Below are 16,723 nucleotides of genomic sequence, written 5' to 3' on the forward strand. Positions count from 1 at the left end.
AAACACAACACTATGGTGTTTGCAACTTAAATATTAAAGCAGTAAGAATTTCAAAATGAATTTGACAATAAACAAAACTGAAGCTAATTATCATTGTCCAAACAGAAAAAGCAAAATGTGCAAAGAAAAATGATGAAAAGCATATCAAGACTTTAAAACTTTCTAACAACCTTTAATTCTTGTAAACAAAACAGAGTAGTTTTTAATGCACAGTATGCATTTCCTGAGTCCCCTTTTTAGTTCTGTCTGTCTTGTTTGATAAATAAGTAAATGTTGGGGTTGTTTATTACAATTCATTAGTGATTTGGCTATAATTCTCATCACATTCTTTCTTTTCAGTATCTTGATTGGCCCTCAACTTTCTTTTTAATGTAGTGTTCATGTTTTCAGAGCTTGGAGGAATCCTGCATTTCTCTTTCAGGTCTGGAAGGGGACGAAAGTTAAGTGGAGACCAAATAACTTTGCCAACTACAGTGGATTATTCATCTGTTCCTAAGGTAAAAGCTTTAAAGGGTTGGGTGACTTCGAGTAAATACATTCTGCCAATCCTATTAACAATAAAATAACGATAAATGTGATGATCTTCCACTTGCAAATCTAATGATAAACTCCTATTCAATTGTATATAGTCAGAAGTAGAAGATTGGACTTCATGGGATGAAGATGCACCTACTAGTGTGAAGATTGAAGGTGGCAATGGGAATGTAGCCATGCAACAGAATGCTTTGGAACAAATGGAGCCTGACTATTTTAAAGACATGATGCCCACTATAAGGAAAGCGCAGAAAGTAGGTTTCAGGCATACAAATGTATGTGTGAGATTTGCCTCATATTAACCACCAGTAACAGTGATTTAAAAGTTTTCAGGCAAAAAATCAGCAGCCCTGCTTCTGATGTCTGATTTTGTTGGCCAGCTAATGTGTTTCTGTCATGCCTCCCCTTATCTGTTTTGTTCTCTTTCCGCATGTGGCACTGAGGACAATTAGGAAAATGTGCTAATCTTGTTCTTGTCAAAAAATCCAGGTGTGTACCTTCCCCATTTTTCTATGTTAAAGCAATGACTTCAGCATCCTTATTTATTTCTGTATTCTGAGACATGTGTATGGGGGGAAGTACTATTTCTCAGTATCAGAAATTAATTATGTATTATATAAAGGAGAAAAGGGCTCCACTATCACTGTCTACTTTAGTCTAGTCTACTTCATAAATACTCTTTTGTATGCAAATATGCAAACATTCCTGCAATAGGAGTATATTACTTAGAATATAGGGCTATACAAATTCTGTGTGTATAGTTGTTTGTTTTTTAACTAGAATAAAAGCTGAATGAGAGGGGAGGGTATTCTGGGAAGACTGCCACAGGATAAATCAACTTATTGTATTAAGGACAAAGCTTTCCATGTTCTGGGTGCCATCAGCACAGGACAAATGAGCAGCTATCCCTTGGTCTCTTGTCTGTCAAGACGCAACCAAGGAGAAAATCTAGTTCTGGTCATTTGGATTGTATCATGTCTCCTTCAGCCACAAGAGAAAGGAGGAAGATGAGCTGATGTTGCTTTTGATGCTTCAGTGGAGCTTTTCTAAGTTCTTACAAATCAAATAGCAGGGGTAAAAGAGGCTTTTCTCCACTATTCAAGGTGGAGAGAAACAACAAGTTTACTAGTTCTAGTAAAACAATGCAGACCTTCATTATGCAAGAGACTTTGCATCAGTTGGTGTGATCTAAAGGAAGCAAGACATGGTCTTTCCATGAGAATCAGATTGCTTCACTTGCTCATATACTGCCACCTGGTAGCATAGGCTAAAAGCCAGCTAGGAAAAATGCATCACATTTTTTCTATGTGAAGTCATTCCCTCTGTCCTTTTCAGGCAGAGTTAAAGGTTTGCTCAGTTTAGGTTCTTAATAATCCTCTTTTGTTTAAATTGCTATTTTGCTACCAGAATGGCTGCTCCTAGCATAGTAACCCCTAACGGCATGCGTACCTTGACCCCGTTTTATAAATTAGCCGCCAGGAATGCTGCAGTGAAGTATGCACTGCTCCTCTGCATGTGCCACCTGCTGAAATTTAAGGCAGTGTAGTCACTCTATGGCATCCCTGAACATGCGTCAGGAAGCATGTCTAAAACACAGTGCCCAAGAGCAGTGCTTGGAGCACTCTTGGGGCTATTTTAAGGCAGCCTTATTGACATATTTTGGGGTGTTAGTGGACACGGGAAGAGAGCACAGGCAGGGTGTGTTCTATAAAAACATAGGTGCATAGAAGATAAGGTACTGCTTGGTGAGAAAACAGTAGGGAAAGCCAGGTATAAGTTTCTTCAGAATAAAGTTTAAAAAAGGCTAGTTAGAATATCTTAAGTGGCTATGGATGCATACTGATAATTCTGTAAAAAGCCAACATTTGTAAGCAGTCCATTTTGCTTACACTTGCACCAGAAATCCAGGGAGTCTTGCTTTATTGAACTTTTTCAACACCTTGATTAAAAAAAAATGTTTGCTGTTTTGGGGAATTATGCCTTATAGCTGTGTATGAGAGTTGCTTCTCAGAGTTTTAAGAACAGGTTGGGCAACACTTGTCTAGGAGTCATCCTGCCTGTAGCCAGAGGGTGTCAGAGTAAATGTCCTTCTGAGATGCCTTTCAGCCCTACTTTGATTTTAACAAAGCACACAGGAACTTGCTTGTTTTTAAAGAAAAATTGCATATGTTGTGGTGAAAAGGATTGCAGAATAATAAATTAGTTCACGTATTTAAACACTGGCACATAAATCTTCAGAGGCCTTTTTAAATATAAAATATTAGCTTGATGGTATATGAGAAAGAGCATCTCTTTCTTCTCTGTCACATACCACTTTGTACAGAGAGATGATCAAGCTTTGTTTCAGCTTTATTTATAAATGCATGTCTGCTTGTCCTTTAAAAAAAAGTCATAATATAACCTCTGCAAATTACTATTTTTAATTAAAAGGAAATGAAACAAAATAAACTTTTTGTTATTAAAAACTCATTCTAACAATTCCCCTTCAGGAATCAAACTCTGTTTTATTATAGTTACTATATTTCCTAAATAGTCATTTTTCAAGAATGTTTCCAAAGAAAGGCCACTTTCCTGAGTAGCTCTTTTTAAAGCATAGTTTAAACAGAGAAGGTAGGGACAATTTTTTGAAGATAAAAAGGAATTAACTCCCCGATTTGCTGCTAATCAGTGGTCAGTTTGGGAGGCTGAGCATGGCAAGCTTCATATGCATCTTCCCCCTGTCTGGAGAAACAAGCTCTGGTGCACGAGAGACCAGTTTATACTGCTCTGATTCACTTGGGGAAAAAGCCCAGCTTCCCTGTGTTAAAGTGACTGGTAAGAAGACCCGAGTCTTGGTATTTCAAGGCAGACTCCATCCAGCTCCTTGCTGTTTCAAACTAAACCACTCTGAGAGAAAGCAGGAAGGAGACAAAGCAGAAGGAGGTGGTTCTTTCTATGTAGCAGGGGAAGCTAGTAAAGTGTGAATGAAAATTATAGGGGGCTGTAGAAATTTTGATTCCTTTTGCAAAACTAACTGCAATAGGGAGAAAGCCTTTTTCCAGTGCTTAGTGTAATTACAAAGCAGAAGAGGAGCTGTGCCCTTGAAACTAGTTTGCTTGAGTTAAATTAAAACCTTTATTAACCCTCCTTGAGGGTGAAAAGCACTTAAATTTATTCGTAGGATAGAACAAGCTGGTATGGCCTATCTTTGTTACCATAATAGCCCATATAACTAGTTCCTCTTCAGTCTCTTTGGCTAAGGAAGGTGTTTCAATGGATTAACTGCACGGAGCTGCACTTAATGCTCACAGTGGCTCTCAAAGTACTTCTGTTTCAGTTTGCTTTCAGTGGCATATGGGGAGTTCACCATACCTTGGTAAGCTTTCCTCTGTTTCAGCTTCTCAAAGAACCATTGAAAGCACTCCTTTTGCTCTTAGTTCTCTTTATTTGGTAATCAGAGGGTGGTAGGCCATGTTAAACCAAAGTCAGGCAAAAAGTAGGGCAGGATGAAATAGTTCCAAATGAACATTTGTCCAAAAGGGGATGAAGGAGTTCTTGCTCCAAACTGTGCAGCAGGTGTTACGCTCTAACAGTTATAGGTGGACAAGCTGGGAGTGATACAAGCGTTGACACTGCTTCATCTATATTGTTCCTAGCTTGTCCACATACTTGCTGGACTGTAACACCTGCTTCATGCTCCCTGTCAGCAGTTCCTCTTTTGAAACTACTCTAAATGTACATTTGTGATACCCTTGGAGAATGACTGGTTCAGAAGCATGAGGCTTCGTATGCAGCAGCCTCCGTTGTCAGATACTTTATTTGGTGATGGAATCAATATCTTTGGATCTGGACTAGCCTGGCTATCTCTTCTCTCTCAGGTCTCTGGATCCCATTTGTAACTAGGGATTCAGAAATAATTACTCATGAGAAATCTCTCTTCTTTATCTTTGTGTCCTCAAACTAGTTTGTGGTTGTGGTATTTACAAATATGGAATGGCCCAAGTGAGTGTAGTTGTTAAATACTATACTTAGTTTTAGGATAAAGAAACAGCAAGAACATAGAATCATAGAAGTAGGGTCAGAAGGGACCTTGTAGATCTTCAAGTCTGACTGCCTGCCTGGGCAGGAGAAAAAACTGGGCTGAAATGACTCCAGCCAGGTAGGCATCAAGCCTCCTCTTAAAGACCCCCAGGGTAGGAGCCAGCACCACTTCCCTTGGAAGTTGGTTCCAGATCGTAGCCGCCCTGACTGTGAAGTAGTTCTTATGGATGTCTAATCTAAACCTACTCTCCAACAACTTATGGCTGTTATTCCTTGTTATGCCACGGGGCGCTAGGGGAAACAAGGTCTCTCCCAAACCCTTCTGGTCCCCCCTAGTGAGTTTATAGACAGTCACCAGGCCCATAGAGCAGGGGCAGGCAAAATACGGCCTGCCGGCTGGATCTAACCAACCAAAGGATTTTATCGGGCCTGTGCCATATTTTTGGCCCCATCCATCCCAGGTGCTGGGTGCAGCCCAGGCTGTGGTGCATGTGGCTGGTCCGGCTGCCCCGGACACATAGCAGGGCTGGGACAGCACAGCAGCTGGACTCCGCTTCCTGGCAGCCCCAGTGGCGGCAGCTCTTTCTGGCTGCTGCTGACAGTGTCACCACCACTGCTGGACCTGGCCCTGCTGCCCTGGTACCCTGGCCTGTCTGCCCCACACCCACTGCTGGGGGTGCTGGACAGATCAGGCAAGGGTATCCATGGAGATCAGTCCAGGACTCCTGTGGGCAACCTGGGTGTATGGGATGGGGCCACAGGTGGGCGAGGAGCGGTATTTGGGTGCAGGGTGGGATCATGTGGGGGTGACAGCAGAGAGCTGTGCAGCTCGGCCTTGGGCCCCAGCACTGCACTGTCACTGCCCTGCAATCCTAGTCCTGCTCGTTCCCATCCCTTCCACCCAGCTGAGCACTCCCTACACATAGGAGTCCTGGGCCAATCTCCATTGAGACCCCTTCCTGCTCACTCCATCCAGTGCCCCCAAACTGGTTTAGTAATCTACTACGTAAGAAGTATTGGTGAGCTGTTGCGGTCCTGGGGAGGGGAGGGGAATGTTGACCCAGCCCACACAGCTCTCCCAAACTCCCTAAGTGTGCTCCCAGCCTAAATAATTGCCCATCCCTGACATAGAGAAAACCGTGAGGGTAAAATTGGAGATTTTCATTTTGTGGAATAACTAAATTAATTAACTCTTCTCCCTGAGGAGTTATTAACTAAGAATAACTCTTCCCCTCCCTCCCGCCAAATAAAACTCAAAGCAAAACAAAATAGGTTGAACCTGGGAATTTCATGGCAAAAGCATAGACCTCCAGCATTTATGCTAAAATAATTGCTTGCTATTATGGGGACTTGTTGTCTGGTGCTTATTTCCCCACCCTGGATTCAGTCCCAGCTGACAAACACAGGTGGTTATTGCAAAACTGGCCTGTTGATCACTGCTTGAGATTTTGTACTTTTAAGTTCTGTGTGGCCAAATTGCTAAAGGGATACATGGTGAACTTAGTCACCATGGTACATTGCTTGATCCTGCTTTTGAAAGAGAGAAGCAGCTATTATATCTATCCTATGTAGTGGTATTACTAGCTGGTAAGAAAACATTTTGACATTTTTGTGTTTTAAAGCTTGGCAAGAGGTAGTGCTGTGCAGAGGTATCTAAGCCAGATCAGGGAGTAGAATCAGCATTGCCTGACTCTGGCCAGGCAAATATATTCAGCTTCTCAGTGAAGCTAATAGTGCCTGAGCTAGCTCCATTACCTCATTTGTACAGCACTGCATTGTGTCATGTTGCTATATCTTAGAGATGTAGAGTTTTGAAGTATGAAGTAAATGTCCTAATCTTGTGTTTATCTCTCAGTGGTATAAAAGTGTGTGACTTTTCCCTTCCTGTTTTTCAGATAGTTATTAAAAAACGAGAACCCTTAAATTTTGCGGTCCCAGATGGAAGTACAGGATTCTCTAGTAGATTAGCAGCTACCCAAGATATTCCTTTTATTAATCAGTCTGTAAGTATGGTGATCCTTTATTTGTCAGATACGTGGTGCTTATTAGTAGAAGACAAATTCATTCTAGAATGGAATTGCTGAAAAAGCATTAAAGCTGTTTGAGCAAGTGTTGCTGAATTTAAATTGAGGACTTAGGTGAATAGCTCATGTCACTAACATGACATTTGAAAATGAAATGACATTTCATTTTTAGCTAATGAAAAGAAGAAATGAGAAAGGAATGCACTGCAAGCCAGCAAGGATGAGAGACACCCTGGGTATTCACCTACTTCTCAAACCAATTGGCTCTAACTTTTCTGGGTATTACATGTTAAGCCTTCAGTGAAGGAACAGAGGAATGACCTGTATTTGTAGTGACCAGTCCATGAAGCTGCACGTACATCCAAATATATGATTCAGCACACATGAAGGAAAATGTTTTCCTTAACTACAGAGGAAATGTGTGCAGTACAAGACCTTGTGGGCTATACATATAACGTATGATGATGCTTGCCAGTTTGCAATGTTTAGTTAGGGTTAATTGGATTTTGCAAACACTCTAAAGCTACCAGTTGCACTTTAAGTCGTCTGTACTTTGAAGTCTTATAAATATTCTAATTTTAAATCTTCATAACTTCTGCTGCTTTTTATTCTGGTAATTAAATTTAAAAACTACTATGGTCTATAGATTCTTGCCAGGTAAAAGTTTATTTTAAACAATTACAACATCACCTGTACTGTACAACGCTAAAGGCAGGAGTACCATCCCAGTCTCAACTACTAAAGTTCTCTCAAGGGGTATATAACATGACTATCCAAGTTCTGCATGTGTTCAGTTCTCTTGCAGACTTGTTGATAGAGGTGTCTTAATTACTGTATCTATCCGTATCCAAGATTACTCTGAATTTAATATGATGCCACCTCCTCCCATCTCCCCCGCCCCCCTCTACCCCATTAAATCATAGACATGGAAAATTATAAATTTGTTATAATTTTCTAAGTTTAGAATCTAAGTATTGGGGGCAGGCAGTGGGGAAGCAGCAGGTGGTGGGGGTAGCATCAGCAGCATACAGATTCCTCCTTCCAGCATCTGCTTCCAGAGAAGGAGGAATTTGTGTGCTGTTACTGCTGTCTCAGCTGAGCCAGGCGAAGCAATATGATACTCGATTCTAAGTTGAGGCTTGGTTTTCCCCATGTTGAATATGGGAGAGGGAACTCATCTTAGAATTGAGTAAATATGAGATACTGTGATCTCAGACTTTTGGCTAAGATCAAACAAAACTGGGGGCATCTGAACCCCAAGGTGTCCAAGCCTGAGGCTAGCACATAGGATACCTGCCAGGATTTGGGGAATATCTGAAGCCCCAGACCAATGGGGCTGGGAGGGAGGATGATTGCCTGATGGTAAAGCCACATAGACTTGACATCTGAGCTCTCCTCAGTTGAATTTTGGAACTTGAGTATTGGGCTTTGTCCAGTTGAATCTGAAACTGATTTGGCCTTTGAAACAAAATATATTAAAAAAAAAAAAAATAGTTTATACTGATTGCCAAAAAAAGGCTCAAAATTGTGTTTATGAAACACCTGTGCTAAAAACTTGCAGCAACTAAAAAAAAAAGGTAAAATACATAACTTCTGGATGAACTAAGTCTATAAGTACTATATGAAAATTGCTAAAGCCATGTTTAATTTCAAGCTTATTGTTTTCAAATTTGCTCCTCACTTCAGGTCTGACAGTAAGGGGAGGGGGAAAGGACTGTCAGGGGAAAAGGTTGGGGGGAAGCAGAAAGAAAAAGCCTGCCTGAAACCCCCAGATTTGTTTTCCCTGCTTGTAGCAGTGGGAAGGGGGTTAAATTCAAGGCAAACCTCCAATAATTAGCTTCTATACCTGGAAAATTATAAGGAATTTATACATTTTCCATCTATAGTATCTGATTACTGGGGAATTATCTTATTATTAAGGTTGTAGTAAATACAGTATTTTTTTTCCATGGTTTGTTTCAGCCTGAATTGGGAGATTTGGAGACCTGGCAGGAAAACTCTAATGCCTGGGAAGAAGGGGAAGATGCTGCCTGGCAGGCAGAAGAAGTTCTTAGGTAACTTGAAATATTTCATACCTGACCCGGCTCAGGAGGTAACTGAGCAATGTTTTAGGGACAACATCATTTTAGCCAAGTGTACAATGTAAAATGATTTGCAACATATGGTTAAAAAGGACTTTCATTCCCCCCTCCCTCCTCCATTTGTATAAATGTATACTTTGTGTAAATTGTCTTGTAAATAATTCAGGGTAATAGCTCCTTGAATATAGTGTTATATGCAATGAGTTCTTACTATTAAGACATTAGTCATGTGTGCCAAGAATTTGGAGCATTAACATGAATTACTTTACATCTTGGATGAAATGAAAATGAAGTATGCTTGGTATAGGACAGTATGACAACTAAATTTAAGTTGTGTACATAAGTGGGGAAATTATGAAAACAGCTAGAGTCTAGAAATAACAAATGCAATCTAAAACACTGTCAGTTTGTCTGTTGCTGAGGCACTTTACTCCTAAGATTTATTCTTTATCTATATCAGAATTTTACAGAATAACATAAATATCCTAAACTAACGGAAACTTCTTGAAAGGGTGTCAGTGTATAGTACTACAGAAAAGCTATTCTGTATAGATTTTTATACTGTCGAGGCAAGCATACTATCTGTTCTATAATCTTTTGTTTAAGCAAGTGCACAAAGGGTTAAGCCAAATTTTTTTGTACAATACTAGTATTGAATTTGGAATTTTTTTCCCCTCCCATAATTCAGTATGTGGAAAATACTTACCATACTGGCTTAGCATAGCAATTAAGATGCTGTACTGTAAGACATATGAAATGTAAAAATACAGCTTAATGTAGGGGTTTTCAATCTTTTTGGACTAATGTACCCCCGGCGGCCAGATGGTGCTCCATCCCTGCCCACCTGTGTGTACCCCTAGGGCCTTCTCAAGTACCCCTGGGAGTATGTGTACCCCCGGTTGACAACCCCTGGCTTAATGCATTATTATGGCTATGCAGTTAGTCAAAGCTGGGGAACAGTAACAGTCATCTGTAACTTCGACCAATTTGTTTGTTTTTTATAATGTGAAATGCTGAGTAACACTTTGCCAGAAAGGATAGTGGCAGCGCCTCAAGTCTCTGTCTTTGGACTAGTACTGTTTAGTATCTTCATTGGCGATTTGGACAAAGGTGTTAAAAGCACGTTGTCTACATTCGCAGATGACACTAAACTGTGGGGCATAGTAAATACACTGGAGGGGAGGGAGTGAATTCAGGCAGATTTGGACAGACTAGGGACGTGGGCAGATCAGAATAGGATGCAATTCAACAAGGAGAAATGCAAGGTGGTGTACCTGGGGAAAAAGAATCTCCAGCACCCCTATAGACTAGAGGGTACCATTCTTAGCACCACAACAACAGAAAAAGGTCTCAGAGTCCTGGCTGACACAAAAATGAACGTGAGTTGCCAGTGTGACAAGGTAATAGTAAGGCTAACCGCACTCTTTCATGCATCAGCAGGAGTATCACAAGTAGGTCTAGGGAAGTGATAATTCCCCTCTATGCGGCATTGGTGAGGCCGTGGATGGAGTAGTGTCCAGTTTTGGGCGCTGCACTTCGAGAGGGATGTGGATAACCTTGAGAGGGTTCAGAGGAGGGCTTGTTCGTGTGGTTGAGGGCCTGCAGATAAAACCCTATGAAGACGGACTGTGGGATGTGAATCTCTTGTGGCTGCCTACAAACTCATCATGGGGGACAGCAGGGACTAGGGGACACTCTGTTTACCAGGGCGCCCCCAGGGGTTACCAGGAATAATGGCCACAAACTAAAGGAGAACAGATTTAGATTGGACATAAAGAAGAAATTTTTTACGGTGAGGGTTGCCAAAATATGGAATGGGCTTCCAAAGGAGGTGGTGCTTTCCCTTACCCTGGAGGTGTTCAAGAGGAGGCATCTGGCTGGGGTTACCTGACCCCAGCACTCTTTCCTGCCTGGAGCAGGCGGTCAGACCCAATGATCTGCCAGGTCCCTTCCAACTCTAGAAATCTATGAAATGTTGAGCATATGCAGTTTATCAAAGCTGTTATCGCTATTAAAACATTTTTATGTTAACAGGCAACTTCTTAGATTTTCTGATTATCCACAATTATAAACTGAGGAATTTTGTCAGTATTTTAAGGTTGCTTTTGCTGTTTCATAAGTTTGCTTTAAGGAAAGAAGAGTAATGGAGGAAGAAAGTAATAATTAAGTTTTCAGTGTTGCCTTGTGTTGAATAAGAGGAGCATTCTCATTTTTGCTTCTTCACTGGCAGAAGATTGCTTTTTGTAAAAGGAGCATCACACCCGTTTCATTTTAACAATGATTCTCTCATAAGAAAAGGACTCTTTCATTTGACAGTAAGTATAGGGTCTGTTTAGTGAAAGATACTAGAATTAGGTTTTTTTTTAAATACAATATAGAAAAGTTGTCCTTCAGTTTGTACCAGTGAAACCTTGAATATACTAATCACCCAAACTTCCAGCAGTAGTCTCTGTTTACCTACTTAAAATTTCTGCAGAAACCAAGCAAAGAGGCACCATATTTTGACACTACAGGAAAACAGAGCTTTTAGTAAAATGCTTTATTTCTAATATGAAAATCTTTAGAAAATTAATCTTCTTTGAAATTTTTTTAGGCTTACTGAAAAAAATGCTACTATGAACTCAGCTTCATTTTGCTGTAACCCTGTGTGAAAAATATTTAATTTGTTCCTAATTGAGTCGGGATAAAGCTTATTTATATTCTTACCCTGTGGCAACTCAAATAGTTGAAGCTGTTTTATTCACCTATTTTGGAATTTAATTTAGCGTGAGGCCAAGTCTGGAAACACTGGCACGCTTCTAAAAGCTGAGCTTATAAAAACAAGATTGTTTTGTTGGTCATTTTTTATTTAGAGGGTCCACTCAAGTGCAATTAAAATAACTTAAAATTATATCATTCTTGACTTTAGTATTGATCTAGTAATTTCTCAGGCCCTGCCTTTCTCTGAGGTATCTTGTTAATGGCCTCTGCTCTCGTGAAATATCTATGAGCCATATGGCCTAAACTCCAAGTTTTGTCAGTATAGTCTACATGTTCGCCTATGTTCTTGAAGTGTCCATGACCCCTTTTAGGAAAATCAATGTGCCTGTAAGATGATATGTGCGACTGATGCATAACATAGCAGATAATGTATTGCCCATTTGAGAGCAGAAAGGGAAATTGAGGGGGAAGATGATGTATACTCCTATATCTTTTCACTAAAAAATATTAAGCTGCAACTACCTACATCTTTTGCAGATTTAACATATTTCTCTATGGGATATAACAGTTGCAGAAGGATCCCTCACTCTAGATAAAGGCATCTCGCACAGAGGAACCATGTTAAAAGCATGATTAAGGTTGCAATGTCAAGTACTCAGATTCATGCTTGTGAGTGACGGAGTCTGTTTTTAATCACTAAAACCAAAGTCTGTACTGTGCGGGTGTGTCTGGACAGCAGTTGTGTGGGATTTTGTTTTGTTTTGCAGAGGTTTTCACAGGCCAAATCTAGGTGCATTTTCAAGGGGATTGCAAAGCAGATCCTCTGCCTAAATTTCAAGTTTGTCTTTTTGTTCCAAAGCATGTGGCACTGGAACTTTTCTCAAGGAAAAGGTGATCTGCTCCAGTCCACCCGCCTCCCTCCCACATAGCAGCAGCAGTGTCAGCCAGTGGGGCCCAAACTAGAGAAGCCAGGACTGTCCCAGTTTTCCTAGGATTTATGGTTACCCTACTTACAGTGATATTAAGGATGTGAGTAGTGGAAGAAGAGGGTCAGATGGCTTAAAGTTATTTTTACCATCCTTCATTGTGGGTGTTTTTACCCTCTGCCCCAACATGGCCACTTGCAAGACAGCAGCATAACTGTAAAAAACAAAAAAAAACCCCCAAAAACTGGTTCTTTCATAAGCTAAACTTCTCCAATTTTATATTACCTTGATTTTTTTTCCCCCCCATATCATTGTCTATATTCAGAAGTCTGGGTAGTGACCAGTAATGTTCAAACTGGCAGCAAGAAGTGATATACTGTCATATCAAGACCATATGAACATTGGCCATTGGACCTGCTGTTGATGTATTTCTCACATCACAGGAGATGTTATCTGTGACTGCCTTTGAACTCTCCTTTTTATCAGACATGCCTGCTTCTTAGATTGTTTATCTACAATAAAAATGTCTTGGATAGCCAGCAGAGGGTGCAGTAAGCTTCTTAGAAGTTTTACTGCAAATGAGAATTTTCTGCAGTTTTCAGTTTTAAAATGTATGTGTGTATGTATATGATCTGATGCTGGTGGTTCTAATTCCTCAATCTCGGGGCTGCTGTTACTTTCTGGTAATGCTGTGTATTTAGTTCTGTGTTTTCGAAACCCCATTTTTTGTGTATTTAAGCTGTTTATAAATGTGCTATTTTCTCTCACAGCTCTTTCCCTTTCCCCTGCCCAAATTACTGGCAAACACTGTTAGGCTGCTACTGTGAAATGCATGGTAGTATGTCTGCCTTTCAGCTTGTGAGGTTGGTGGAAATTTGCAGGTTGCAAAACAAAACCTTTCTTATGTGGGCTGAGGGTAGCTGGCTGGGTTGAGTGGGCCGAGACCCACAAAAGGTTTGGGCATTTGTGCCCAGGGTCCTAGTGCAAAAGTTCGATGAATATTTCTGGTTTTCCTTGACATTTTATCCTATTGGTTACACTGGAGTGATGTTGTAGCTGTGATGGGAAAGGAAGTATGTGAGGGCCAAGGAGTTTTGGGGGTGATATCTTTTATTGGACTAACGTGGTTGGCAGAGACTTAGACAATCTTGCAAGTGTGGGGCACTCTGAAGAAGAATTTCTATCCTTATCCTCTTTGTTATGCTCTGAAACCTTATTTTATTATATACCACAGAACCCCAAATAAGACATGCATCCTGTTTTTTGGGAAGGCAGAATAAAGAGGAAAAAAAATATTTTTCCAGAGTTATAGTCATGTGGAGCAGTGACAGCCTAATTGTCCTCCGGAGACGCATTCTCAGTTTGAGAACTGAACCTAAGCATCACAGCGATGCTTTAACGTTATAAACCCTATTCCATGATGATATCTTTGAGCTTTAACATATCGTAAATTAAAACTATCTTTATATAGGTTTCTTGTTTTAAAAATGAATCTTAACAAGAAAATAAATAAGTTTAAATAAAAACATCAGATTTAAATAAAAGTCTGATCTTTGTCATTTTTTTTATTGTTGATTTTTATCCACCGTGGTTGTAGCTGTGATGATCCAAAAACTGTGTGAGAGGCAAGAATTTCTTATTGCAATATATTTTATTGGACTATGTAGAGTTAGGTCAGCTTTCAAATGTAAGGCATTCATTCTTCTTTGGGTCTCTGTTTTCTAATGTCTTTTTGAAGCTACATAGTTGGTGCAATAAAAATAATGCCCTAAAAATCCATCCCTCAGATGTTTAGCATATTTTGATCTAGGATTGCAGTCACCTCTTTGCTTTACTGTGTTTTACTGCTTATCAAATGCAGAATTACAGAAGACGGCTTTGATTTGTCACTCCTTGGTACATGGATGCAGTCGTTGCCCTTGTGCCACTCAGCTTTCACTCTTGGGGGAAAAATGAACAAATTCTATCTTGTCTTTTTCTCATGAACTACATGTATTTGTGTTCTCATGGCAACAAGAGTGGTGACACTGAGCAAGTCCTTGGAGTGTCTTAAGTAATAACAGCCTGGGTATTGAGAGCATCAGCAGGAAAAGGCTGCATTGGGGAATCTGTGCTTTTTCCTTTTTCTTAAATTTTTGCCCCCAAATGCTGTACTTCTGTACTGTTGAAATTAGAGATGGACTGAGCAGTGATGTTCTTGTACAAAGTAACCAAAATTTGAGTTCTTAGTACTTGTATATTATTTTAGATCAGTTTCTAGTATTTAAACCTTGTTTTAAATGAGTAATGGTTTGACCACTGTCATCACTAAAAAAACTACCTGCTTAGCACTTAGCAGAATCGGGCCCCAAATGTCCTAGAAATCTGGACTATTAAGCTACACTTTTGGTGTGTACACAAATGGCTAACTACAAATTCTATGTAATAGAACTAAGAAAAGGTAGAGAATCAAATTGGCCTGTATAAATACTTTCTATCTAGTTTCTTTTTTAATAACAAAACTTGTAGACCAATGCACACAGATTTGAAATGGCAAAGTTTTATACAACCATGGATGTTCCATAAATATTTCTGTCAATTTTATATTTTTGTCAAGCTAGCGCCATATGTGCAGTAGCCTTGTAATATTCAAATCACAACCCCATTTATCAATAATAATTAGGCATTGTCTTATTTTTCCTTTCAGATTTAAGGACATAGATAGAATTTCAAAAGATAGATTAGATTAGTCCTTAGATGATTAAGATGGTTAATATACACATTTGAGGGAGTGGGAGGAAGGGAATAGAAGTTCCTTGTTTGGGGAAGCAGGACAGATTCTAACACTAGTTGTTGCATCACCAGCTGGAGTTTGAAAGTATTTTAGGCAATGTGTGAGAGCTTGACTGATTAGTGAAAGGGCAGGGAAGGGAGGCACAGGAGAATCAGTTTGCTTGGGGAGGGTATCAGAAGAAAAGTCTCTCCAGCTTTTGCACTGAGGAGTAGGAAAGGCAACAAGACTTGCTGGAAAAAAAGAGAGGGAACTTTTTAGCAGGATGAATTCTTTGCTCTCTAAGTGGTGCTCTGTGGTGGTTTTTGTTGGGGGATCTGTTTCTGACTAATTCTTATGTAGCTTCACTTTTCTTATAACTGTTTTAATTAACTGTAATTCCATCCATGGATTATGGGTGACCTGAAATCTTGAGATGGTGATGGCTATAGTATAACAATGCATTCAAGAGACACTACCATAAGAGATTTCAGTAGGTATCCAGGGTAGATCTGCAGGGGATGCAATGGTGCAGTCACACCCCCATTTGCTTCTTCCTGCTGGTGTAGAAAGGAGGGGTTCAGCTCCTTATGGCACAGTGAAGGGTGGTGGCTGTGAGGGAACTGGAACAACTCCCTGTCTCTCTCTGACTCAGCACAGGCTTGCAAAGAGCTACTTCCACTCTGGATAAAACAAGGTTGGGATGATGGTTGCAGTGGAATATTGCTCAGACCACATGAGAGCTGTGGTTGCAGCATTACCTCTAACACATCTTGGGCTCCCTGCATGCCAGTTACTGGGGCATGGACATAGGCAGGGGTTCCTGTTGGGGAATGCTAGTTTATTGAGGGTGGAAACGGGGGTGGTGAATGGGGCATGAACTTGGGGAAACCAGTTTGGAGGGGGCACCAGCCTGAGAGGCCCAGAGCTCCTGTATGGGCTGGGGGTAGGAGGGTTCTGCAAGCAGGGTACAAGAATCCTGTGCCCCAGCCACAGCAGCTGGAGCCCACCCCCACACAACAGCAATAGCAGCTTGAGTGCAGGGACCCCAAGCCATATCAGGCAATACAGCTACTGAAGTCAGACCATCAAGATACTGCTGGAGCCCCTGGGCAAGGGGGACACGCATGGGACCAGACAGGAAACCTGCACAGAAAGGGTGAACTGACTTGCTGCTGCTACTGTAGCAAGCTGACCTGGAGTGGGAGGAGCCCCAGGGCTGCTTCTGCCACTCTCCTGTCAGGAGCTATGGGCAGCAGCTGGGCAGGGTGCTGAGTTCAGCTGGATCAGTGGCAACAGCACACAGGTTTCCTCTTCCTGCCCCTCCTCTCAGCTGTTGGGTGGAAATGTGGAGGAGGGCTGGCAGGGGCAGAAAGAAGAACCTGCCTCCTGCTGTTGCTGCTGTTACCTGTTGAGCCAGCACCCCATGCAGCCACTTCCTACCCCTGGGCCTAGCACAGGACACCAAGAGCCCCCCAGGGACCAGATGGAGGAAGAAGGAACCTATCTGCCACTATACCCTGCTGACCTGGGCTTGCAGGAAATATCTGAGTGAGTGCTGGGCTCAACTGGGGAGAGCAACAGTGCAGTGGTTATGGTTGAGACCCTGCTTCCTGCTCTGCCTCGTGTCCCCCACTGGCCCAGGAAATCCAGCTGTGCCTTAACCCCCCCCCCCCCCCCCCCCCCCCC

General features: G+C 41.2%; 1 protein-coding gene across 1 annotated transcript in view; it reads left to right on the forward strand.

Annotated features, from left to right (window-relative positions):
- The window catches only part of EBAG9 (estrogen receptor binding site associated, antigen, 9), a 68,684-nt gene that overhangs the window by 50,162 nt on the left and 1,799 nt on the right, over positions 1 to 16,723 (forward strand). The window contains exons 4-7 of the mRNA XM_019528081.1: positions 422 to 497; positions 630 to 788; positions 6,450 to 6,557; positions 8,541 to 8,632. Of these exons, the coding sequence (XP_019383626.1) occupies positions 422 to 497; positions 630 to 788; positions 6,450 to 6,557; positions 8,541 to 8,632 (435 nt within the window). The remainder of the gene's footprint in view (positions 1 to 421; positions 498 to 629; positions 789 to 6,449; positions 6,558 to 8,540; positions 8,633 to 16,723) is intronic.

This window comes from Gavialis gangeticus, unplaced genomic scaffold (genome assembly GCF_001723915.1).
Source record: "Gavialis gangeticus isolate Ggan-Ray unplaced genomic scaffold, GavGan_comp1, whole genome shotgun sequence".
NCBI lineage: Eukaryota > Metazoa > Chordata > Crocodylia > Gavialidae > Gavialis > Gavialis gangeticus.